At 45.5% G+C, this 27,237-nt stretch overlaps 1 protein-coding gene across 4 annotated transcripts in view; it reads left to right on the top strand.

Annotated features, from left to right (window-relative positions):
* The window catches only part of POLG (DNA polymerase gamma, catalytic subunit), an 862,381-nt gene that overhangs the window by 474,726 nt on the left and 360,418 nt on the right, over nucleotides 1–27,237 (top strand). For all 4 annotated transcript variants that reach the window (XM_085644442.1, XM_085644444.1, XM_085644443.1 and 1 more), the window contains 2 exons: nucleotides 13,525–13,651; nucleotides 20,432–20,656. In XM_085644442.1, the coding sequence (XP_085500568.1) occupies nucleotides 13,525–13,651; nucleotides 20,432–20,656 (352 nt within the window). The remainder of the gene's footprint in view (nucleotides 1–13,524; nucleotides 13,652–20,431; nucleotides 20,657–27,237) is intronic.

Raw genomic sequence — 27,237 nt, 5'->3', positions numbered from 1 at the left:
TTGATGCCTTTGACCATCCTCAGTCATTGGCTATATAGTTTTACCAGTGGTGCTATGTCTTATTAATTTCAGAGGGCAAACTCTTGCTTTCAAGATTGATTCCTCAGCCTGCACCCACCAGTCTAAATTCTAGATCCACCTTTTCACCCTTGGTGGGGGTCCACTGCCCCATAGTCTAACAATACCTTGTTTTGCCACCATCACAGCAGTATTATAGAATAATAGATCATATTTGGATTAAGCTTGATTTATCCATATCCCCAGCAGTGCCACCTAGGGGTGTAATCTCGAATTGCATTCTCTAGATCCCTTGAGAGACACCTACACCCCCAAAATCTGTGTACAAGGGTGCCCTTTTGGGTGCAGTTCCTCTGGCATAGGTCATTGCCAACACTTCTAATCCTATACAGCCTAGTTCTATTGAAGAATGCTCTGTGCTGGACTTTTAGTTGTATGAGAAAGAAGCCCTATCTCGTGGCTATCTCCTTCAGGTATTTCTATCCAGCTATAATCAAGTACCCCGGGATCCCTTTCCTATCTTCCCCTGAGGGCAGTCAATAGTTCTCGCCTATTGCTTAATAGTTTCTTGTAAATTTGAGAAAAGGCATGATTGTTTAGTGGAGACTCATCTTCCGTCTGATCAAGGTGTGTCTCATATTTGGATATGGCATGCTCAAGTTGGAGGAATCAAAATTGTTTTGTGTCAAACATTTCAGAATGTAGCTGGTGGTCTTAAAAGGACATTAAGCATCCCCGAAAATGGATATACCTAGCAGATCCCATTTCTGAAATACTTTCAGCCTCGCCAGATCCCTTAGTATGGTCAAGTCTCAGAGGGGTGTCTCAAGTGGGAGCCTATCCCACCAGCCCAGGGCAACAGTGCCCTCCTGCTCCCTATTTTAACTACTATTTAGGACGGTGGAGGGGGTGGGCTACCATCCATGTGTTCCTGTATTGTTCCCGCCAAAGAGGTCCCTTAGATAACCCCTAGTCATCATAGCCAGCTTATCTGCTCCCAGGGATAGCTCCCATAAGCAGTAAATACCCATTTGTTGACTTTATATAGCTGGGACACCGAATAGTACATGTTGAGATAAGGCTAGACTGGTGGCCCCTTATATGGACCCTTAGCAGACGTAGAGCTGTTCTGGGGGACCCTCTGTTCCATAGTAGCAATCGTGTGACACTGTCTACTTTCCGGAAAACACTGTCTGGGACTTTGCAGGGCGTGTTTTGCAAGATATGTAGAAATGTAGGCAACAAAATCATTTTAAAGAGGGTGGCCTTCCCCAAAATCAATAATAGGAGTTTCCTCCCATGTTCCGCATCAGTTGTATAATCATTCAGTATCTTTCCCAGGTAATCTCTTATGAAGGCTCTCAGATCTTTTGTGATATATATATCCCAAGGTAACAGAAACCCACCACAGCCCACTGCAGTGTGCTTCCCCATTCTGTCAGAGGTTCCCACAGTGTAAGGTGGGATTGCAACTGATTAGTGCCAGTTTATACAAACCTCTGCATAACTCAAAAACTTTAACCATTCCCAGTATTCTGCCAATGGACCGTTTAGGGACACCAGAGCAAACAACAATGGACACTCCTGTCTTTTTCCCTGTTCCAAGGGAATTCTCTGGAAAGGAAGATGTCCACACTTACTATCGGTGTAGTATAGAGGTGGAGGACCCATCCCACTAAATTAGTGAAAATTTCTCCTATTTGTGGACAGATTCACAGAGATGTCCTCACACATAGTCTACAAGCATCGATTAAATTAGCTGGGCATTTTTGCAATTGCTATTCAGATAACAAGTGAAGCCAAAACAGATATAAGTGTCAGGAACGATCTGACAAGACTATATTTTTCTTGATATATATATATGCACCGCTTCCCTCATTCCCCTAGCGCTGTTGTGTTTCACTAGAATAAAACAATTATGTCTGAATGGGCCATCACAACCGCAAGAGCATATGTAACCCTAGGGTTTGATGGCAGTAAAAGTGTTTCTGAAAAGTCTCCCGCTTAAGTACCAAGAGCATAATACATTGATTTTGGAATTGATTTTGTTTCTCTTTGCAGTACAGTTGTACCAGCAGATGCAAGGGACCACCACGGGCATGTGCTTCGTCCTTAGCTATGCAAATGTATTAGTGGGCTGCTGGGAGAAGCACATGTCCTGGGTGGAGGAGAATGATTGATGTTTGGGGTGTTTGGCCCTTTGGGCATGCTATATTGATGATTTGCATATAGTGTGGAAGGGGCTCCCGAGGAGTATATTGAGAAATGTATTGGTATCACCCTCAACCTATATTTTTACGAGCCATCCATCAGAGTGCATCGTCTGCGATTCCAATCTTGTGTAGGCGATAGATGAGTGTGTGGTGGGAGACGGTGTCAAAAGCTGTGGAGAGATCCAGGAGGATGAGGGCAGCTGATTCTGCTTTGTCAAGTAGAGCTCAGATGTCTTCAGTTGCTGCAATCAGGGCTGACTCGGTGCTGTGGTTGGATCTGAAACTTGATTGGGATGTGTCCAGCAATTTGTTTCTTTCCAGATGATCGGTGAGTTGGAGGTTGATAACTTTTTCCAGGACGTTGGAGGAGTGACGGGAGGAGTGAGATGGGACGCTGGTTCTGGAGATCTCTGGGGTCTGCTGAAGGTTTCTTGAGGAGGGGTATAACCTCTGCGTGCTTCCATGCATCGGGAAAAGTGGCTGTAGTTTTGGAGGCGTTGAGGATCATGGGGAGCTGGTGGCTGACATCGTTGTTTCCGAGGTTGAAGAGTCGGTTGGGGCATGGGTCGGTGGGTGCTCCTGAGTGGATGGCGTTCATCAGTATGGTGGTTGTTGGTGAACTGAGTTGTTCCCATCCAGTGAGCGGGTGGTTGATGGTTATGGTTGATGGGTTGTAGAAGAGGTCAGAGGGTTGGTAATCGAATTTTCTGTAGATGGTTGCTATCTTGTTGTGGAAGTTGTTGGCAAGAGAGTCTCAGAGGTTCTGTGAGGGGGATGATGTTTTCTGTGGCTCACGGGCAGGTGAACTCTGACAATGGTGAAGAGTTCCTTGGTTTGGTTGGGGCTGGTTTCGATCTGGTGTGTCAAGGCCTCCTTTTTTGTGACTTTTACTTGGCGGTGGTTGTCATTGAGGGCTGATTTGTAAGTGGCTTGATTGGTGTCGTTCTTGCTGGTTTGCCATCTTCTTTCCAGTTATTTACACCTGTGTTCTGCTGCACTGAGTTCTAGTGTGTACCAGCTGGCTCGTTTGGTGTGTCTGTGGGGTTTCGCTGATTGGTGGAGGCTCACTCAACCATCTGAGAGTTGCCTGATTGGGCCTAAATACTTTCTGAAAGCCTCTTACCCTATCGCCATCTGTTCCACCTTTTCAATTTGGGAGTCCACCAAGGCAAAGGCCTTCTCCAACTTGTTCAGCTTTTTCATTATTGAATCAAATGCTTCCATTATGCCATTTTGTTCTTCTACTAGGTCCTCACTGAAGTGACTTGTGTCCTCTTCTGACATCAGCGCCTTGCTTAATCCACTGCCAACATGCTGCCAATGGAGGTCAGAAGTGCAAGCTCCCTCACCATCTTCAGGAAGGGGCTAAAAACCTGGCTATTTCAGAATTAGACGCTTTGGCTGGGCTTACTGCGTTCATAGCGCCAAGACACCCCCGGGTATTCGCGCGCTCAATAAATCTCATTAACATAACATAACACTGTTTTACTAAAAAGTGTCTTCATCTCGTCTATCTTATGATTGCTTTTGTGCCATTTTATGTATCGAGGATTGCCTTTATCTCTTTGCAACTGAAACACTCCTGGATATTTTGTCTTTGGCTGCTCCTTCCACAGGTGCTACCTGACACACTCCGGCCTCATGCTTGATGTGTTGGTCGGGCTAGTGACCACCCACCATCCTCCACACTGGTCATTTCTGGCAGCACACCCTGCCAGAGCCCAAACCACCCCCATCTCTCAAGGCAGACGTGGGCCACTGGTAAGTCACCGCAACGTGAACACCATTTTATCTCCTGCCCTGTATCAAGGGAAGATGCACCCATCGTTTTCGCCCTTATTGCCTCAGGCTCCACCACTGTTTAGCTGGAGTTACCTCTGCACCGTCTTGCCAGTGTCCCAGATGACATAGTATAGTAATAAATGTACAATACGACATCATAGGTAAGAGTCCCGGCTCCTCTTTCTAATAACCCAATCGGGAAATGTTTGAGACGACCTACGTGCCTCGACACAAATGCTTATTGCTCTGCTGTTTTTACTTCCTAAGTGCACTGTTGTGGTGTAGTGCTAGAGGCACTCTTGTGGTTTTGAGACCCTGTGATGACCTTTGACTACCATTATTTTAACTGACTTTAGTGTGTTATTTCATCCTAGCCTGGATGTACGATTTCCTGCATATGCCTGCTTCTCTTAAAAGTTTTGTTCTTCGTATCGCTCTCAGTAAGCTTTCCCTGAATTAGTACGATGGCAGCATCAGCCTTCCTAATATCAAACTGTACTACTGGGCGGCCCATTTGTCCTCCATCAACCACTGCACTTACGTCCAACCAGGAGACCCGGGTTATAGAATGGATAGATGGCTCCTCTCTGGAGGAAACTTCAATAGAGCCCTCTACTCTAAGCCCCGGCGCTATACACTAACGGGCCCCACCAAACATACTGTACATGTCTGGCACACTGCCACTAAATGCCTTGGTTGGGGGCGCAGTCTTACACTTGCAACGTCATTATGGGATTCTGAACAGCTGGGTAATTTGTGGAGAAGTAAAGGGTTCGACAAGTGGGATCTCACAGGCATTTCCCGTATAGGTGATCTGTGGGAAAAATCAGACATTAAGTCATTTGCCATTTTGCAACAGCAATTCAAATTAGCCGACTCGGAACTCTTCCGCTATACACAGGTTAGGCACGCATTACTCACTCATTTAAAACCTGGGGTCACGCCACCTGACTCCTCCCCGCTAGACGATAGAGTATTGGATGGTCATATTCCTGACAGCACCATTTCATTGATATACAAAAAGCTGGTAAACAACATGTCAGATCCTCTCCGGGCCCTTCGAGAGAAGTGGTCCAGAGACGAAATGGATGATGAGGAGTGGCAGGAGGCAGTCTCCTCGCCCAGAGTAGTGTCAATACCAGCTCGTCACCGACTTGTCCAACTAAAACTCCTACACAGGGTATATGTGACGAGGCCTCAATTGGTGTGGAAGGGGAGGGCTGACGGGGGGACTGTAGATGAGGATGTGGCCAGTTGGGTACTTTTATGCATATAGTTTGGGAATGCGATCTGATCCAACCCTATTGGCGTAATATTCACGATATTATTAACACTGTCTTATCCGTACGTCTCCGTATGGAAGCCCGCAGGTGCTTATTAAATATCTGGGAGCCAACGGATTTGAATGTCTGCCTGACACAGTGGGTCACTTTGGGGCTCATGCTCGCCAAGAGAAACATTGCGCAGCGATGGGGAGCGCCGCTCCCTCCTACGATGGGGGATTGGGAAAAAGACTTGGATTGGGCAATGTTTCGGGAAAAAACGGTGTATGTTGCCCGGGGATGTCCCAAGAAATGGACCCGTGTTTGGGGCTTGTGGAATTCCTACCGGGAAGATATATGTCAACCGCCCCTCGTCCTCAGTAACGAAGATCCCCCTTCACCCTAGACCTTCCAAAGTATATTCTGTGTAATGTATATTACCTATTGTTCCCATGAAGCCTGATGTACTACTTCCTCCGAAATGTGATTGAAATGCTGATGTTTGTTTATCAATAAAAAGTTCATAAAAAAAAAAGTTTTGTTCTTGTAATCTTGCTGTCTTTCAGTGGGAGCTGTCACGGAGTAGAATAGCCTTGCCAAGAGCAGAGCGTGTGGGATGTGCATTTGAAAGCATGAAAGGGAGAGAGAGGTGTGGAATGTACTCTTTGGTTTCAAAGTGCAGTGTTGTGGGCAGTGATGCACACATGTGATCGGTGTTGTATGAGAATTATGAAGTGCTTACTATTGGCTTTGACATGGCCTCATGTCATCCTTTTACCTGACTTTGCCTTGCTTCAGCTTTTCTGCGTGCACAGCAGCGTTTGCAAGTTGTTTGGGTTATAAGAATTATGAAGTGCTTACTATTGGCTTTGACATGGCCTCATGTCCTCCTTTTTCCTTGGCTTTGCCTTGCTTCAGCTTTTCTGCGTGCACAGCAGTGTTTGCAAGTTGCTTGGGTTATTCACGTTCAAGGTCTTTCTGTTTTGGTGAGGGATTGTTTGTGTTCTGAAAGGCTTTTGTAAGCTTCGTCAAGATAGAGGCTGGAACATGCGAGATTTGAAGAAGAGAACATGAGAGCTCCTTCCTTCCGTGGGAATGCTTGCTTGGACCCCTCACACACCAACCTAGTTGGTGTCATGCTTCATCAGTGGGGTCCCAACCGGGTGGCCGAATGCCCCCCGGTTGTGCTACAACGCCTGACTACAGCGGAGCTGGTGTGGTGCAAGGGTGTGATGTAGTGAAGGTTTAAAAATATCTCTGAGAATCCTTGCCGTGGGAAATGTATTGTTGGCGGCTCAGGATATGCTAAAAATAAAATTATGTGGTGCAAATACGAAAGAAATTAGTTTCTAATAGTTGTATGTGTTGTAGGTCTACATGTTTCAGCCCTCATCGAGATGTCAGGGGCTTTCGTCAGGACCAGTGAGTGGAGTGAGTGGCAAGGTGAAAGGTGCCACGTGATGGGTGAAAAAATTAAAAAGGTTGATTACCTACACACTCGCTAAGGTGTGTGGACCAGGTGTCTGCGAATTTGCGGACACCGCAGCGAAAAAAGACCTGTGGGAGAAAGAAGACAGCACAGAAACATGTATAACAGTGACATATTGTGCTGAGTATGGCAGCAACTATAAAATGCAATCTTACGTGCTGTGAAGAAACAAACACCTTCGGACGGTCGTACCTGTGGCAACACACACACTGAGCTTGTGTGGCATGCTGCTAAAAGGGGTTTGTCGAGGGCAAATCACTAGCAAATGCTAAGAGGACGCAGGTCCCCCTGTTGACTCTCCAGCAACAGCAGCTACCGCAGACGCCAGCAAGGCAGAGGTGGACAATCAGGATGGCAACAACCATGGTCTCAAGCCCCCAGGGACCCAATATGCTACACCCACCTATGTACCCTCACATATATCCACAATTTGGCTACGGTTGGAACCCACCGTTTGGACCTCCACCACCGTACATGAACCAGAACCAGCCACAGTCTTTTTTAGGGAGAGGCCGACGAGGACGCGGAAGGAAACGCAGAGGGAACACGGTACACTGGCAAGACAACCCACAACAGGGAGCTCAGACAAGGAGCCAAACCAGAGACAAACAACCAGGCCCGAGCACACGCTGAGCTTCATTACTAACCTCTCTAAACATGTCTTAACATCTACAGAAGTAGCCATCCTAGAAAAAGGACTTGGTTATGCCCCGACAACCAAACTTGACAAGTTTAAACTGCACTGTGAACTAGCAGAGTTCTTTCGCAAACTTAAGCTCAAGGCTTTCTTTGAGAATGCCCCCACACTCACTGATCCAGGAGATCAAGGGGACACCACCTTAAGAGTTAAGTCTTCCTTCATACCTCCCCCCAGTTCCACCCCGCCCAAAATTTTGGTATACGAGCAAACAGTATTCAAAGAAATAGAAGCCCTCAAAGAACCCCACACGTTCCAAAACACAAGCAAGACAGAACGGATGGCCCTACAATCACTGAAAAACAACCCCGAGATCATTATCAAACCAGCTGATAAAGGGGGAGGCACGGTAATACTCAACAAAGATGACTATCACCGAGAATGTGAGCGCCTACTAAATGATACCAAAACCTACGAGTTGCTCACACATGACCCCAGCTCCTCCTTGAAAACTCGCATACAAACTCTAGTGGACGATGCGGAACACACTGGCCAGATCTCTAAGAACGAGGCCAAATTCCTCACAACCACACAAGGCAGAATACCATATTTCTATACTGTTCCCAAAATCCACAAGAACAAAACCCCTCCCCCTGGACGTCCCATCGTCTCAGGCATCGGGTCCCTATTGGAACCCTTGTCACGCTTCTGTGACCATTTCTTACAACCATTGGTCCAGTCCACCAGCACATACCTAAAAGATACCAAAGACCTTCTAGGACTTCTAGCGGACATACACTACGACCCCAGTACTTCCTTTTTGGTATCACTTGATGTAGAGAGCTTGTACACGAGCCTCCCACAAGATAATACCCTTAGAGTACTAGAAGAGGCTCTCAATGACTCCGACTGGCAATACCGTACCCCCTCTTCCTTTGTACTAAAATGTGCAACTCTTGCGCTCAAAGAAAACTACTTCGAATACGAAGGGAAGCTCTATCTCCAGAAGTACGGCACTTCGATGGGGAGCGTTTTCGCCCCCAGCATAGCGGGTTTGTACGTATTCAATTTTGAGACCAAACATCTCCTCAATAACAATTTACCACGCATTCCTCAAATCAAATTTTACAAACGTTACATTGATGACATCCTTCTGATCTGGGAAGGATCAGAAGAATCGCTGGCCTCCTTCTGTGAACACGTGTGACCCCAACCTCAGGTTCACACACAGCTCAGACAGGCACCAGACCACCTTTCTGGACCTTGACATAAAACAGCATCAGGAGGCCTTATGAGCAAGACTCACTTCAAACCCACGGCCCGCAACTCTCTACTACACTTTACCAGTTTTCACCCCCGAGCCCTTCGCGAAAACCTACCGTATGGCCAATTCCTTCGTCTCCGCAGAAACTGCAGTGACACCAAGGATTACAAGGTACAGGCAACGGACCTTTGCCACAAGCTGCACCAACGTGGTTACCCACCAAACATAACCAAGACAGCCAACAAGAGGGCCAGAAACCAAAATCGCGAAGGCTTACTAGAAAACTACATTAAAGAACCTACAAGTCCGCCACTTACATGCGTGACCACCTACAATACGGTGACCAACAAGGTTTCCCAAATTATTAAAAATAACTGGAGAATCTTGAACACAGGCAATCTCAATTGGGAACCTCCCCTCCTGTCAAACAAAAGAGCCAGAACCATTAAGGACACCATAGTATCTACTAGACCTTCTCTCCTTCCCAGACCTGCCAACACGGTCCTAAACGCCTGGGGCCTTCCTAACATCAAAGGGCATTTCCCGTGCGGCAACTGCAGTGTCTGCCACATCACCGAGACGACCAAACACCTTAATTTGGAACCTGGTAAAACATGGGAACTACGCAAGCACACGAACTGCAACACAGAAAATGTTGTGTACCGGATAACTTGCCCATGTAACCTCATCTACATTGGCATGACCACTCGCAAAATAAAAACCAGGATCTGTGAGCACCGCAGCACAATACGCTGCAAGAAAAACACCACGAAAATGACCAACCATTTCCTAGAAAAAGGCCACATGACCAATGATATGAGATGGGTCGTTCTGGAGGCTTTAGACCATAACCTACCCAACATCCAGAGCCGCCTCTTGGAACAAGAACAAAGATGGATATACCGTCTGTCTAGCCACACCATTGGCTTAAACGACAATGTCCCCTGGAACAGTCTCAGGAGATCCTAACCTCGCTTATTCATCTACTGGCTTGGCCCAACTGTAGCCTCCAAGTATTGATCTCTTTCCGGGTATCCAGTCCTCCACATGCCTGGCAGTACCACCAGCTCCCTCTCCTTCTCTACTTTGCCTAATGTCACCTTAGCGCACGCGCGCATGAGCTTTCGCCTCTCCACCTCCCATTTCTCGCACTTACTGATCGGCCTAAATACAGCCATTAATGCTCACTTCCAACCTGGCATCTATTTCCCCATATGCCCGGCGCTGTCTCTCTTCCCATTGGCCCGTCGCCACTCCAGCGCTGCGTAATGTCTCTATTGCGCACGCGCGCATGATTAGTCGCCCCTCCACCTCAACGCATGCGCGGTACACTTTTTCCCTTCCACGCATGTGCGGGAAGTCAACACTCCGGCTCTGCACTTGCGCAGGCTTCACTTTCCAGCCCGCGACCTCCGGTCAGTCAGCACATACCCCATGGAGCCCATAACTATTTAATCTCCCTCCACCATGGATCCCTCACCATCCGAAACCCGGGAGACCCCAGTAGGTGCCAGGCGGGTGCAGCTCCACGATCAAGTAAGGTGACGCGCGCTTTTTCCTCGGTGGATTGTACTTGCTTTCCACGTCCCGCCTCTCATGCCCGCCATTACCTTTCTCCTCACAGAACCTGTGACTCGAGGAGCGCACTCCTCCCGCATCCTGAGCAGCGTTCTCACTCAGCCATAGTGTAATTACTTTTCTTTACTTCCCCCCTCCCCAGCGCAGCGCACAGGGGTACACCACCCCTTCCTCATACCCAGCGCCAATTAAGCAACGCGCACTGCCACTTGGCAAGTTAAACCTGCTAGCGTTCACTGGGTCCCTACTGTGACACAGCCTGACCATTTTAGCCAGAGGCCTCACGGTACCACCACCTATTTGCCTGCTGCATTCACTCACCAGGCACCCTGCGTGCATAGTTTGCACTCCTACCTGTTTTATTGCTTGTTTTGTCTTGCTTATCACCACTTTGTCTATAGAGTCAACAGGGGGACCTGCGTCCTCTTAGCATTTGCTAGTGATTTGCCCTCGACAAACCCCTTTTAGCAGCATGCCACACAAGCACAGTGTGTGTGTTGCCACAGGTACGACCGTCCGAAGGTGTTTGTTTCTTCACAGCACGTAAGATTGCATTTTATAGTTGCTGCCATACTCAGCACAATATGTCACTGTTATACATGTTTCTGTGCTGTCTTCTTTCTCCCACAGGTCTTTTTTCGCTGCGGTGTCCGCAAATTCGCAGACAACTGGTCCACACACCTTAGCGAGTGTGTAGGTAATCAACCTTTTTAATTTTTTCACCCATCACGTGGCACCTTTCACTTTGCCACTCACTGCACTCACTGGTCCTGACGAAAGCCCCTGACATCTCGATGAGGGCTGAAACATGTAGACCTACAACACATACAACTATTAGAAACTAATTTCTTTCGTAGTTGCACCACATCATTTTATTTTTAGCATATCCTGAGCCGCCAACAATAAATTTCCCACGGCAAGGATTCTCAGAGATATTTTTAAACCTTCACTACATCACACCCTTGCACCACACCAGCTCCGCTGTAGTCAGGCGTTGTAGCACAACCGGGGGGCATTCGGCCACCCGGTTGGGACCCCAATGATGAAGCATGACACCAAATAGGTTGGTGTGTTAGGGGTCTTTTAACTTACCTAGTGGGTTCCCAAGCACTGTCTGACAGTGATCGTACCAACATCTTTGGGTTCGTCCAACTTTGATAAAACTGATATATATACAGGGGATACGGACGCACCCTACGCCTCCCTAGCTCTCTCATTGTTCTCTACAAATGCTTGCTTGGAACCTGGCCAGTCCTGCTAAGATTCCCCTGGCCCAGAGGGAGGTCTCTCCCGAACCTTCTAGTCTGTTTAAAGCTGAGGGTTGAGGACTTGGAATCCGGGAGTTTGGAATCCGAGCGAGGACGGATGGGTCTATCTCGGAGCATGGATCCTGGTTGCTAAGGCTCTCAATCACGGCTGTTTACTTTCCCCAGTCTGAGATGCGGTATTTTGCACCAGTTGGTGTATTGAATTTTGATTATTGCCATTGTAATGTGAGCCAGTGGCTGTGATCATTTGATGTGTGCGTGAGTGTGTTTTCTTTGTGATGTGTGGGTGAGTCAAAGTGCACCTCCAAAGTACTCGTATGTGTGGGTGAGTCAAAGTGCACCTCCAAAGTACTAATTTGATGTATATATAGCTTTCTGATCTCTTGTAGGACGTCCAGTTTATTTGTTTGAGTCTTATCTCAATATATTTACCGCTTGTTTAATAATCAGTATTATTCATGCATTTAGATTATTGCTTACATATAAATATATATATCTCTGTATATTTGAACCTTCTGCATTTGACATCTGTGAATGCTTTTGTTAGAGACTGCATTGTGTAAAATAAACCTCAAGCCTTATTCAAAGGAGAGAGAGTCCTTGCATTTTGTAAAATAAAACCCTTTTCTAAAGGTGCTGTGTTAAAGTGTTTTGACTGCGCCGGGTGTTGGGCTACCGTGTGGAAGATTCTGAGATTATCTGATAGGCACATTCAAAACATGTGGATGTGTAGATTCGGGCGCACAGTAAAAGCTCGACTCACCACGCCACTATCAGTCACTCCAATGGCAAGCTTATACCACAATACAACCAGACAAGTCTATACCAAGAGGCAGATGAGCTCCACCTAGCGAATACTTGAGCGATAGAGAGGCGAATTCAGGCTAGAAAGGCAACATGAAACACTAGGGCAACACATCCGTACCTTTCATCTACTGTTTGCTGACTAGGTGTTATCCACGAAATCTGGGCAGCTCGGAATAGACCATGTTTGTGGCACCACTGTTGAACAGGTACTGATAAACATAAGAAAGTGACTAATGTGGACATATAGAAGCTGTTTACATAAAATGATAATCAATCTGAAGCACCAGTTGCTGTACTGATTTTGCCGTCACGTGTGGTTGAAGCGAAAAGCAATAAAAGTAAACGTTGAAAAAAATAAATGTCTTAACGCCTCCTAACCCGTTTTCAGGAGTCTGCTTTCGTCAAATGCTGAATGAACTCAGGAGCTTTGTTAATCAAGGTGGGTGTCCAGCGAAACCTCCAGTGTGCGCTCATTTTCAGCCTGATGCGCGTTTCTTAGTGTGGCTGGGAGGTCCGATGCTAATCTTGTTCTTGTTCTGTCTGGCGAACAGCACAAATGTTTTTTCTAAAGTTTGGCAAACATTACTTGTGACTTTCTTCTACTTTTAAAGTTACATTGTGCCTGTGTGTGTAGCCTCTTCAATTGCTACCTCATGCCGGCCACCATTTTCCTAAAACAACCTCGGTCCTCTGGAACGTTTTGCCTTCCAGCAGACTCCTCATTGGCTGTACATGCAGGGAGTTCCAGCGGCTCCGCTTGCATTCCTACCTGTGTTATCAAACCGAACCTCCTGGCATCGAGCAGGCACATGCTTGCCAATGTCTGTAATCTGCTGAATGTGCTTTGAAGGGTGTGGCAGGCGGGTCACATCTAACACTGTGAAGCCCTCCCTCTTTACATTGCAATCTGCTTTTAATAATCCATGTACCTTGATTCACCCTTTGAGTGGACACTATGCGGTCGTGTAAAGATATTCTCTTTACAGCAAAATGTCATGTCAGCTGCATTTGTTTTATTGACTTCTATGATTTTTGTGGCCGTGATTCAAGTATTACCATCGGTTTCCTTATCCTGGTCCACACATATGCATTCACGTTCTGACCCAAGAAAACCTTTGAAATGAATTAGTGTGATTTAAAAAGACGCACATAATGAGGCGCAAGTGTTTCATAGGTGAACTATCTTTTTATCTGTTGCTTACACAGATCCTGGACCCCCCACTGAAGAGGAAGAGGCCAGGCTACCAGAGTTCAGAATCTACCTAGAGAACTTAAAGGAGTCCACCTTAGGCTCGCAGCCAAAAAGACATCAGCATTTACCTGGCCACCCCGGGTGAGTACTAATCCCAGCAAGATGGGCTCATGAAGGCGTGGGGCTAAAGAGGAATCGAAAGTAACATGGAACACCTGTGTAACTTCTCAGAGACAATCATGATGCTCTTACTTAACATGGCGGTAAGAAGGATACATTCATTTTTGCGAATGCATTTACGGAGAGATTCCAGAATGACTCAGCGAAGGTCCTGCGAGACAAGATATAACACACAATACAGCCCCAGTGAAAGGTTGAAACCGACTCAGAAAAAACGAAACATTAAAAGGTATTTAGAAAGCAGAATAGAATAAAAGAAAAGCAAGTCCACAGTGGATGACTGTGAAACACTTTTTTAAATATTGTTTTATTCATCTTTGAATAGGAAGAAACAGTAAATTAAGTTGGTACAAGGATATAAAATTAACAGGGTATACTATCCCTTTACAATTCTAGTATTGTCCATGCATTTAAACAATAAACAATAATTATCTGAACTGGTCTTTATTGGTAGTCTTCTTGCCATACAAAGTCCTGCTAGTCTCCATGCTAGCCATAAAACCTATTCAGGGATAGGGCAACAATATGAGAGAACAATAATCAATGAATTCCATCAATGTATGTATATGAATAATATTGGCCAATGCAATGTTTGTTCATTGTGTCACAAGAGGACATAGGCTACAGACATTTTGTCTGTTGTTGCATATATTACGGTCAGGCTACTCCTGCAAAAGCAGCTTGAGTTAAACATTTATGGAGTTCTGTCATCAATATCTTTTTAATTCCGTAAGTATGGTGTCCCAGATGTTTGTTTCAGTATCCCTTCCATTTTTCTGACATTGTGATGGAAGAGCTGCAGATAGTTAATCACTTAAATGTTCCATGCACCTTACTATCAAATTGCCTTAGTTTCTCAAATAATACCTCGGTGTGTAAAACACATCACTCTGTAATACCTCTGTCAAATTAAACATTCAATACAAATTTTTGAACTCAGTGGTATCGAAGTACTTTCCATTTTTGTTTGTGTCACCAGCTGATACTCTTCAACTCGATCAGTCCTTTTCCATATCAGTACTTCTGTACTGATCAGTCAGTTGTACTGGTCTTTCACTGTGTCTTGCACCCAAGTGTCTAAATAGACCACAAATCAAATACGAAAAGCACATAACCAGATTCCTCGATATTTCATGATATTGGTTGTAATTGTCATGATAGTCGTACATGGAAAGGATCAGGTGAGATACTTCAATCCAGGTGTCTTCAACGGGTAGCTCAGCAGCTACTGGTAACTCACTTGCTGCCAACAATAGCTCTTGACTACACTGCCAATATGGAATGCCCTGCGCTGGGTATTGTGTATTCATGCTTTGTTTGATGTTTTGTTTTCTTATAAAAAACGAAATAAAAAAATATATTTTTAAAAATAGCTCTTGGGAATGGAAACTCAGCTGGGATGCACTGAATCTAAACTCAAAGTAGCCAAATTAAACCAATTTTCCACAAGGTAGTTATCTCAGGTGTGCACCATGTGAGGGGGCTCTGCCCATCCACCCTATTCAAAAGAGGAAAAGTGAACTAGTATAAGTGACCTAGACACTGGGTGCACTACCACGAATCACTGTAAAAGTGTGAACAATGTAAACAACAAAATTTGGGACATATTTATCACAGTTGATCACAACTTAAAACCTTAAACATAAAAATGAATCAATGTACACAGTTCATAGTCCAAACAATAAAAAGCATTGACTTTTGCTCAATCTGTTTTATTTTCAAACAATGCAGGAGTAATAGTATTCTTCAAAAGAAGCTGAATTCAATGATAACATAAGATGATGCAGTCAAAACAGTTGACCCCAATGCACTTTGGGCATTACAAAAGCCCTTCGTCAGGGGAATCTGTAAACAACAATACCAACAATAGTCGTATGTGTGACTTGCAAATACCAACATAACGTATGAAAAGAAAGGCTCAAACGTGGGCAGGACATTTGATCAATGAACTAGACACAGAAAGGAACTTTACATGTAAAACTAAAACTATGTTCGTGAGAAAAACCTCAGTAACAGGCGTGTAGTCGAGTGGACGCCAAGCCTGGTTTTAAACAAGTGCGGAAGTGCAGTGCAAAACGTATCCGTGAACACAAAGGAGGGACTCGCATGCTCCGCGAGTATCCAGAATCAATAAAGATTGGAAAAAAAACTAGTGACTTTACAAAGTGCACAAAGCTACACGAACAAGACTTGAGCAATGTAAAAGAATAAAGAAGATAGGAAAATGCCTAGAAATACACAGATAGCAACAGTGACTCAATTTAAATTAACTTTACCTCTTCCTCTTCACCTGCTTCCTCCACAAGGGAAACCCTGAATTCCCGTTTGGCACAGATTTGCACAGTAATTATTATGCGGTGATCAGATTAGTCATCCATACCACAAGGAGAATTGTCCTGATGACCTACAGTCCACAGTGGGGACTCCTTTCATCCCCTGGTCCTGCCACTGAAGAGGGCACTTCTTATGAATTGTTGATGCTTGATGTGGCCGAAGTCTTTGACCTGTAGCTCCCTACCTTGGAGGTCGAGACCAGTGTCTTAATAGAGTTTCTTCAACCAGGGCAAACATCCAGTGAGCATATTTTGCCTTTCAATGAGGCACTTAAGGATACCTTGTCGGGGGCATGGGCCAAACCTTGCTCTGGTCCCCCGGTCAACCGCTATAGTGCATGACGCAATTGCCCTGCCCTGGATGAGCTTGCATTTTTTATCTCAGCACCCCTCTCCTGAAAGCTTGGCGGTGCAGGTGTCTACAACCAGGATAAACCCAAACACTTTCCAAATACATCCGCCAATAGGGAGTCAAGACAGGTATCCCGTTATCCCTCATGGACATGCCTTTTGACGGGACTCACCTGTTTGAGGACAAGGCAGATTCTGCTCTGGAGCAGTTTAAGGATAGTAGGGCCACAGCACGGTCTTTGGGCTTATCTGGCCTGCCCCCCACCCAACCGCAACAGCCTTTTCACTTCTTTTGCAGGTTCAATAGAGGCACCCCATACCATCAGCCAATCCAACTCCAACAAGGTGGCCAGCAGTTTTGCAGTCAAGGCAGTGGTGCCCACTGCCTCGGCGGTATAGGTCAACGTGCCACCCAGTCCACCCCCACCCCCACACAGCCCCAACAGCCTAACCCTTTTAGAGTGCTCTTAGTGGAGCACAGCCCACCTTGTGCGAGGCAGGATCTGACGATTCTTGCCAGGTTGGTAGGCCATATCATCAGACAGGAGCGTACTATAAATTGTTAGACGGGGTATACCCTACCCTTCCTTTCCATGCTGCCATTGAGAGGGTGTCTCCAACAAAAGTAGGTCCTGGTTGTTATTCCAACTAGTTTCCAGTACCAAAAAGGACTGAAGCCTTCCTCCTATTTTAGAGATGCTCCCTTTTGACGCCTTCCTCTGGTAGAAAATTCAAGATGCTTATGCTTGCCAAGGTCTTATCGGCCCTTGACCCTAGAGACTGGATGGTAGAGTTTAACCGGCAGGATGCCTATTTCCATATATCCTTCCTGCAGGCCCATGAGCGCTACCTCGGGCTTGTGGTGGGACAAAAGCATCCAGTTTTCTGTGCTCTCCTTTGGTCTTACCAGTGACCCCAGGTGTTCATAAAAGTTCTGGTGGTGGTAGTAGCACACCTTCGGAGGTTGGGGTGTCCCAGTCTTCCCCTTTCTCGATGACTGACTATTGAAGAGCCGGCTTGCCCCAGACAGTCATCAGCCACCTACAGACGACAGCAAACCACCTGTCATCTTTGGGGTTCACTATCAATGTGCCAAAGTCACACCTGACTCCTCTTCAGATTCCCCTCTTCATCTGAGCCATTCTGAACACGGTTTGGTTTCATGACCTGTCTCTAAAATAAGTAGTCCAGAACATGCAGGCTATGATCCCGCTCTTTCAGCCTCTGTCCTGGATTTCAGTGATGTCAACTGTGAGGCTACTGAGACTGATGGCCTCATGCATCCCGCTTGTCAGGCACACCAGATGGCATATGCGAGCTCTGCAGTAGGATCTTAAGTCTTAGTGGGCCCAAGATCAAGAGAACCTCTCCGATCACGTCATGATCTCAATGGAGCTCAGCCGTCAGTGCCTAGCAGATCACGAGTGGCAATTACACCTGGAGGTCGCGCAAGGTCTCTTCTGCGAATGCAGAAAACCTTGGCTTGATCTGTTCGCCAACGCAGAGAACGTGCAATGTCAGCTTTTCTGTGTGTTGGGAGTTCCCAAGATCTCTCTCACTGGGAGACACCTTTAACCTCGAGTGGAACTCGGGACTCTGTTTATGCCTCTCCACTGATACCACACCTGCCATCTTGCCAGCCAGGTGTGCCTTGACAAAAACTTCATACACCTGTCGTTAAGATATATTTGTGCCATTCTGCTGTACCTAAGAAGAAGATTCCCTCAAGGCAAAGTTATCTGATTTTTTTGTTGTTGTTGTTGTTGTACCTAACTCATCAAGGCTTTGCCATAGGCACATTTAAAGAATACCTTTCTGCTCTTTCAGCCTTTTTACGGTTGCCGGATTACTTCTCATTGTTTAAGGCTTCTGTTATGTGCATCTTTTTGAAACCTTCACAACATATGTTTCTTCCTTCTCTCTTTGTCGTGCCACAGTGGGACCTTTGAGCCTCTTCACAGCTGTCCCTTGTAACTTCTTGCTCTCAAGACAGTGTTCCTCATTGCCATCACATTGACGCAGCATGTGAGCGTGCTTCAAGCTCTGTCTACCCACCTTGCACCACCTTCTTCCCAGACAGTGCTGGTTTTGGCTAAAGTTGTGATTCTGTTTTATAATGGTCAAAACATCACCTTGCCGGCATTCTATGCTCTGCCGCACCCCTCTAAGGAGGAGGAGAGACTCTACTATTTTGTCCCCTAGAGCGCTCTTAGCTTTTATATTGATCGTATTAAAGAACACCAGGTGTATGAGCATCTCTTTGTGGGATTCTCAGAGCAAAAAGATACAAGACTGTGAAGAAGAGAACCATCTCCCACCAGATCATGCTTTGAATTAAGTTCTGCTATGCACTGACCAAAAAGCAGCTGACGGAAAGACTGCGTACTAATTCTGCCTGAGGCAAAGTTGCTACCACTGTGTTGTACGAGTTCCTGTACTGAACATGTGCCAGTCAACTACATGTTCGTCCCTCCACATATTCACGAATAACTACTGTCTGGACAGTCAGGTTCGCAGAGAATTACATTTTGGCTGCTTGGTTCTGCATTACTTTCTGGTTTGAGTCCATTCAAAGACCCACCTTCGATAAGTACTGCTTCGGTATCTTTTCAAGTGGTAAGAAATCTGCAACCGAAAGCCTCTATCAGAAGAACAGCTTACTTAACTTTATTCACGTTCTTTCTGGTAGAGACTCTATCTTGCGCAGGTTCCTCACCGCCTCTCCCATCTTCCCCGTTCACTTGCTCACTGCCTCTCCCATGCTCCCCGTTCTGTGATTCGACTCTATCCCTTAACAAGATCCCAAATCTAGGAATCTGCACACTGCTCACAACCAAACTGTTGTTGGGGGTCTGCATCTGAGGGTGCGGACTGCCTCAAAAGCAACTGACGCCCGCGCGTATGAGTGTCACCTATATGTTCTGTCTGTGTTATTTCTGGTGTGCAACAGTGTCATTCTCAAGCCGCATGGGGCCACCTACAGGCGCTCAGTGGTATTGCTGAAAAGTTTCCTAATCCAGCCTGACGCCTGGAGAACATTCAAAAGGTGAGGAATCTGCAGGTAGATATAGTCTCTACCTGACAGAGCGTTACAGAAGGTAAATAACTTGTTCAGTTAGGAGGATTGACAGGGTGGGGTGTAGGGTGCTGGGTGAGGCACATGAAGAGATCTTATCTTGCAGGTGATCATGTGGTGTGGTGGAGTATGGCGTCTGGCCTAAGGCCCCTTCGGGCACTAACAGGTCATGCCCTTGTCTACCCTCAGGTGGGGTTGCCGGGGTAGTAGGACGCTGGGAGGAGTTGATTGAAGTGGGGGAGAGGCAATACGTGATGTCTGCTTGTCTAGCTTCATTTAAATATAGTTTTGGTGAAAACCTAGTGATGTCACCTCCTGTACTGATGAAGGCTAGGAAATGCAGTGATGTTCCTTCCTGCAGACGTGTCACTACCTGTTCAGATGAATCTTGGTGAGCAATTTTAGATCTCCATAGTAAGGTTCATTTGTACTTCCCAAGAGATAGCAGCATGTAGAAAATCATTTCATGACTTGCAGAGCGGTTTGTGGGGGACGGATAAAAACAACAATGCAAGCAGTCTCAGTCATCAATTAATGCCAGAAAGTACTCAAACTATGCATAGATCTTTGTGCAATCGTCAATTTTGAAATGCGTGATTAATATAGAGAGAGGATGTGTCCAAACGGCTAGAGCAGTCGACCTCGCAGCTGGTAAAGCGGGTTCGAGTCTCGGCAGGGACGCTCAACATCCTGTGATTCTGGGCAAATCACTTAATCTCCGGTGCCTAACAAAACGAATGTGTCCTTGTGTAACGTAACTGGTGCTCATGTAAAGCGCTCTGATAGCTTCGGTCAAGTTCGTGCTTTATAAAAACTCTCAAAAATATTGTAATATGTTTTCTTATTAAGTTTTTCAAACAATTTGGTTTCTTAAAATCAGCATCATTATATTTCGCATACAATTAAAATGCCATCAGAAACCATAAGGGTTTGTTATTTGCAAAGCACTGCTGTTGTTTTACTCCTTATCGTTTTTCCCAGATGGTACCGCAAGCTGTGCCCCAGGTTTGGTGACCCAGACTGGGTTCCGGGCCCGAGCCTTATGAGTCTGCAGATGAGGGTGACCCCAAAGCTGATGAGGCTGACTTGGGACGGGTTCCCTCTGCATCACTCTGACAAGCATGGCTGGGGATATCTGGTTCCAGGCAGAAAAGACAACCTGTCTGATAGTGCCCAGGACACAAATTCAACAGAGTTTCCTTACAGGTGAGAGCATCTTTAAGTATTATGTATGCACATAAGTAAAGAGGAAGTATGTACGCGCTTAAGAAACGGGGAAGGAAGTATTCCATTTCCGTGATTTGGGGTACTTATCAACTTTAGGGTTTTGTATTTTCCCCATAATGGTCATTAATGGAAACACCCAAATAGCACACTACAAAGTCCTTGTTCTGCACCATTTTCCAATGCTAGAGCAAGCTCCTTCCCTGAGGCAGAATGTCTTCTTTGAGGACAGGCATCTGACACCGCTGGCCTCCATGAAGTGGAAAGTCTTTCCTTTAACCTTATTATTGAACTAAGCCTTGTATCGGTAGGAAACTCTTTAAAGCCTTTCTTTTTCCTCAACCCAACTAGACCTGTTTCTTTTTATTCTTAATGAGAGTTTTACAGTTTCCATGTCCCGATGTACCTTGCAGCAATTGTGCATGTGTATAGAGCTGTCCTAGATTAGACAGCAGCACTCAGAAATGTGACTGCCTATGCATAAAATAGGTGACTATGGGCCAGATGTATCAAGATTAAATTTTGCAAGTCTATAATAGCGAATTTTACCGATTCACTATTATAGACTCGCAAAATGCAATGTATGTAGGTTTCTGCAAATATTTTGTGATTCCTACATATTCCTTAATAGCGTGTCGCAAATGGCAATTCGCTATTAAGGAATGCCTTAACATTCATTCCTATGGGCCTAGAGGCGCATAGGAATGAATGGGATATGAATGCGCAATTATGAGTACTCAATGGGTACTCGCATATTGCACATGCAATTTCAAGGGTGCCAAAAGGACACCCTGTTTCACCCCTGAAATATGCATGTGTGCACATGTGGCACACATACATGCCCTAAGGGCATGTATGTGCACCACATGGCACTTAAAAAAATGCAAAATTGTGCATTTTCTAAGGATTTGCAATTTACCACCAACTTGAAGTTGGTGGTAAATTGCGATTCCTTAAAGCAGGTTCGCAATTTAAAAGGCGCTTCCTGCATTGTATTTAGAGAATTGCAAATTGCGACTCTCTAAATGCATTTGCAAAATAGGTAATTGCAAAAATTGTGATTCCCTATTTTGCGAATGCCTTTTGAGATGATACATCCCAAAAGGCTTTTTCCTGTTCGCAAACGGGTCGATTCTGCGAATCGGCTTGTTTGCGAATGTTAAAACGCTTGATACATCTGGCCCTATGTCACATAATATTATTCCAAAACCAGAGACAAACGTGTTGGGTTCCTATAGCTCTTAAAGTACCCTTCTATTGATTTATCATTTTGTTGATTAAAAGGGTTCTTGTAACTCTCGGCAACAAACTTTCCTTATGGTTATGAAAGCTGTTCAAATAATTTAAAGTAGTTTTTTAACAAATATGTATGCCCCCAAGATAGGCATTTGTAAAATAATATGTATTAAAATATATTTTTTATTTACATTTGTTTTGAGTGATTTTCCATGTATATCGTAATCATAGTGTCAAAATAGACACAACCAATAATCACTGGTTACTACCAGAGAAACTGAATGCGTCATCAGGACTAGGCATTAGTAAGAAGAAAATGTATTCTTCAAAGGGCAGATAGGTGTATTCATTCATGTACAGTGCCCTGTTTAACCCTATGTTATTAAAAATAAACTGAAGCTGCTTCTACCTTAAGTAGTCCGCGCTGGCAACTAAGAGCAGGGATGTCCAACGTAAGTCCAAGAGGGCTGGATTCATACTACATTTTAAGGATAACCTCTTTGTAGATTATTTTAATTCAGATGTATGTAACTATATATTAGCTGGGTACCCTGAGCGCCTGCTATTGATCTGTTCCCCCTATATCTACGTTGTACACCCCTGACTTCGAGTATGTGTTTGTAAAGATTTTTTGCTCCTTACTCAAGTAATTATTTAGGCCCTAAATTTAAAACCAACAGTGCCTTTTTCTTTGAGCCCCCCCCCCCCCTTACAGCTAGAAGACCAAAGTCGATTATCTGCAGTCAGTATGTCTTCACGTTAAAACAACCAATCAGGACTTGTTTTTACCAAAACAGTTCCACTGTTCACTGAAACATACTTGTGCTGTTCATGCCAACACCATACTTGAAAAGGAAGTACAAAGCCAGGGGACAGTGGCCATTTGACCGAATCATAAAGTCTCTACAACTAATTTTCTGATTTATTGGCAAAACAAAGCATGCATAATATTGTATTCAGAAGTTATTATCAACATGAAAACTTCTTTCTGTGCGAATCAGGCATAACGTTTTTTTAAAAAAAAAAAACATACTTTATTGATTGCCAAAATAGCATTGCAATGTGATAAAGGTAATACAGTTGGCATTTTATCTTTTGATGTTCTCCCCATCGTATACAGTACAGAGTGGTATGCTGAACAGACAATTCAATTGCAGTTGTTCCTGGTTGTATATCCGCCACTGCGGCTATAAGGTCGTTTTGCAAACTCTGATCAGGCATAAAGTTAAGTTCATTTAAAAACATTGTAATGCACATCTTTATGTTCACAGCCTATTTCCTCATCAAACGTTTTCTTTTGAAATAACCTCACTTAACTTTCCTTCATCAAGTTACAAACGTAGTTTATTTTGAAACACCCAAATTGTTTTTCAGTATAATTATTTTGTGCTATCCATATATACACGTTTGTTTTGCTTTATTTACTTGTAATTTACACGACTCCCCAATAAAGAAATTGAAAGATTGGTTCGCACTGCGATACTCACAATCACACCGTTACTGCCGAACCCTGGCAGGAAAACTAATCGATTCTAAGCAATGCAAATGGCTGAATTTCAAGAGAGCTATAGAATCAATCAATCAGGGGAATTGTAAGCGTGCGACTCATCATTGAGGGTCTCAAGGCTCTGGTGCGGGGGGGGAGGGGTCAGCATTGCTGTTCAGCCGAAGAGCCAGGCCTTGAGGGTCTTCCTGAAGGTGTTCAGGGAGGGGGCGTGTCTGATGTCTGTTGGGAGCTCGTTCCAGGTCTTGGCTGCTAAGTAAGAGAAGGATCTTCCTCCTGTTTTGGCTCTGAGGATGCGTGGGGTTTCAGCAAGGACGAGGTTGGCTGATCGAAGGTTTTGTTTGGGTACGTGGAGGGTGACTCTTGTCGTTGAGGTATTTGGGTCCGGTGTTGTGTAGGCATTTGTAGGTGTGAGTGAGGATCTTGAAAGTGACTCTCTCCTCAACGGGAAGCTAGTGAAGCTTCCGTAGGTGTTGGCTTGTGTCGGGGAATGCCCGAGGACAAGGCTGGCGTCGGTAAGCTGTATCGGCTGGAATTTGCGGAGTAGGGACTTTTTTATTCCGGCGTAGAGGACGTTTCCATAGTCCAGCCTGCTGGTGATGAGTGCGTGGGTGACTGTCTTCCTTGACTTGGGGGGCGGGGGGGGGGGGTGTATCCATTTGAACTTCTTACGGAGGATGCGGATAGTGTTGAAGCAGCCGGAGGCAACGCCGTTGACCTGCCGGTTCATGTAGAGGGATGCGTCGAGTACGATGCCGAGGTTTCTGGCATGGTCCGTGAGGGCAGAGGGCCACCAGGTGTTGTCCCATGCTGAAGGAGTGGTTCAGAGGATTAGAACTTCTGTCTTCACAGAGTTGAGCTTTAGGCAGCTGTTGGTCATCCAGGCTGCGACGTCCTGCATTCCTTTCTGGAAATTGAGTCTGGTGGTGTCGGGGTCCTTGGTGAGGGAGAGGATGAGCTGGGTGTCGTCGGCGTAGGATACAATGCTGAGGCCGGTGTTGTCGGACGATGGCGGTGAGGGGGGACATGTAGATGTTGAAGAGGGTCGGGCTGAGAGATGAACCCTGTGGGACTCTGCAGCTGATTTCCGTGGGATCGGAGAGCAAGAGCGGCAGTCTGATCCTTTGGCTTCTGCCGGTGAGGAATGATCGGATCCAGTCGAGGGCGGTTCCTTGTGTGCCGGCGTCGTGTAGTCTGGCTACGAGTGTGCGAAGGGGGACAGTGTTGAAGGCTGCTGATAGGTCGAGTAGAATCAGGGCTGCAGTGTGGCCTTGGTTGAGGAGGGTGCAGATGTCGTCTGTGGCGGCGAGTAGGGCGGTCTCAGTGCTGTGGTTTCTTCAGAATCCGAATTGGGACGGGTCGAGGCCGGTGTTGTCTTCAATGAATCTTGTCAGTTCCGCATTGACTGTTTTCTCTGCGACCTTAGCGCAAAGGGGAGAAGCAAGATGGGCCGGTAGTTTTTGATGTCCGTGGGATCAGCTGAGGCTTCTTGAGCAGGCGCGTCGAACCCAGTGTCCTACATGGAAAGACGAGAGCCGTCTCACTAGCTGGTCAATAACTCCCATCCTACGAAGCATCCATGTTTTTTCAAAATCCCCCTATTTCCCATCATATATCATGCACAGAATTTATACTTATCCTTTAATAGAATAAGGAGGATTCGGTGTTCTGTGTTCATCGCTTAAACAGGGAGTGTTTAAAAAAAGAGGCTATGTGATGCCTCCAGTGGATGTCAGTACGACGCCAACCCAACACGTGTAAATAATGGACAATCTCATCCTTCCCAATACCTCTGTAGTATGTATCTAATTGTAATATACATGTTACTATCAGATGCTGATTTGTTTTGGAAAATGTGCATATTCATAGATGTAATATTTTTATCACAGCATCGCACAGGGAACAGAACTGTTCTGATTTTAGAAAGTTAACAGACACATACTGCTGCAATGTTTTCTCTCCTTCCTTCTAGACAAAACTTGCAAGGTCTCTTCTCCTTGCAGCCACCTTTCCGCTGCTGTGTTTATTAGAGAGCCTCAGCGAATGGAAAAATACCTTCTCTGATCACTTAACATGAGCCTTAGAAAGAACAGACAATCGAGCGCATATTTTGTTAGCCTGTGCTGGAAAGCTCTAGTTGGAAATGCGCTTGCCCGTTTTGTGCGCCTTGCTTTTCCATTAGATACCTCAGTGCATTTATTGCACACACAGTGGCCATGTTAACACACAGGACCTGTGTCATCTGTAGCATTAAAACACACAAAAATCCATATTGCCTGCTGCTTTGTTTTGTGCGAAAATTGTCACTGTTGACAACTTTGCCCCCTCTTGTAAGCATATTAATACCTTAATACCATACTATTAGTTCAGTAATCTATGTGTTGATAAGAGTCCAAGGATACAGGAAGCTGACACTAGAAGACAATGACATCGAGGAAGAAGCAGAAGGTGAGTTCTTTGAGGACCAGCCTAGAATGGGATGCCTGTATTGACAACTCACCAGGAGAGGCGGATACCTCACTGGCGTTCATTCTCTTACAGAGAGAACATTAAAGTGCAACAAACTGATCGCTTTGTCTGTGATTCTAATGACATACCGAAGAAGACTTTGAGAGCCATAGCAGTAGTAGATGTGAGAGGAAAAAGCTGATGCAAAGTGCAGCCACTTAGTCATGAGGTACTAAGGCTGAAAACAACAATAGGGCTTCTGGGTCTGCCTCTTGAAGCCTGATTGGCCGTACCAACACAGACAGAGCTGTACTAAAAGCTGCAGAGCGCTGCTCACTTAATTCCTCATCTCCATGTAATGCACCTCCTGAAAAGGAAGGAGAGCCTGGGATCACTGCACAAATGAGTCTCATCACTGGCAGGTACATACATCTCTCCGGGGCGGCTAATGGCAGTGGCGACCTTAGACTGCTGTGATTGCCAAATGTGGAAAGATATTGGCCCTTTTTTGGAATTAATTCCCGAAGAGGTAAAAAGACAGCTTTTTCCATACTACGAGGAGGAAAGAAAGTATCTGACTCCATCATTGGCAAAGTGATGAATGTTTGCAAAATCGGATTCCGTTAGCTATCAGCGCTAGGGCGTCCAGGCTGGCTGAGGTTTACCCCTTTTTGCCCAGAACTACAAAACCACTTTCCGCTCTAGTGTGCCATTTGAACAACACCCCTCTCCAAGTACGGACGTAGACACCATATACATGCAGCTACAGTGTACGTCATGCAGAATACAGTCTACTGTTCCTGTGGCAACAACAGCAGGGCGTCATAGCGGCGGCAGTTTCGATTGAGCATTCCATCTTGCATCGAGAAAGGGCCCACTCATCCGCATCATCACTTTCGAGACCTTTGGATCAGTACATTCTACAGATTATAGCAGTATGCCACACATTACCCCACAGAGAAGGTTTAGGGAGGCCTGTTATCTGACTTCTCAGAAAGTGCCACCAGATTGAATCCCACCCTTCTCTCTTGCACTTCAAGAGCAGACACATCCACAGAACACCATTTTTCTACATCTTTAAGCCACTTTCTAAAGTTTAGCTTAACTCTTGGCTTCCATCCCATGGCAGTATTTCTTTGTGCTATGACCAGATCCTAATCTTAAAATGTACAGAGCTTTTTAGAGCTCTGTTCTGCTCTTGCTACTTAGTAAGCACATCTCTGGATTGGGTTGTAACCGTTCATTGGTCACTTCTTTCTACAGCACGAGCACCTTATTAGGTCGAGCCTAGACAGCACTTGCGCTGTCAGGTGATCTTAAGGTCGAGCCTAGATAGCTGTCAGGTGATCTGTTGTATGTACTTTGTGGGGTCTGA

Source organism: Triturus cristatus, chromosome 3_1 (assembly GCF_964204655.1).
Source record: "Triturus cristatus chromosome 3_1, aTriCri1.1, whole genome shotgun sequence".
NCBI lineage: Eukaryota > Metazoa > Chordata > Amphibia > Caudata > Salamandridae > Triturus > Triturus cristatus.
The sequence above is the reverse complement of the archived record's forward strand: the minus strand, read 5'-3'. Positions and strand labels throughout refer to the sequence as shown.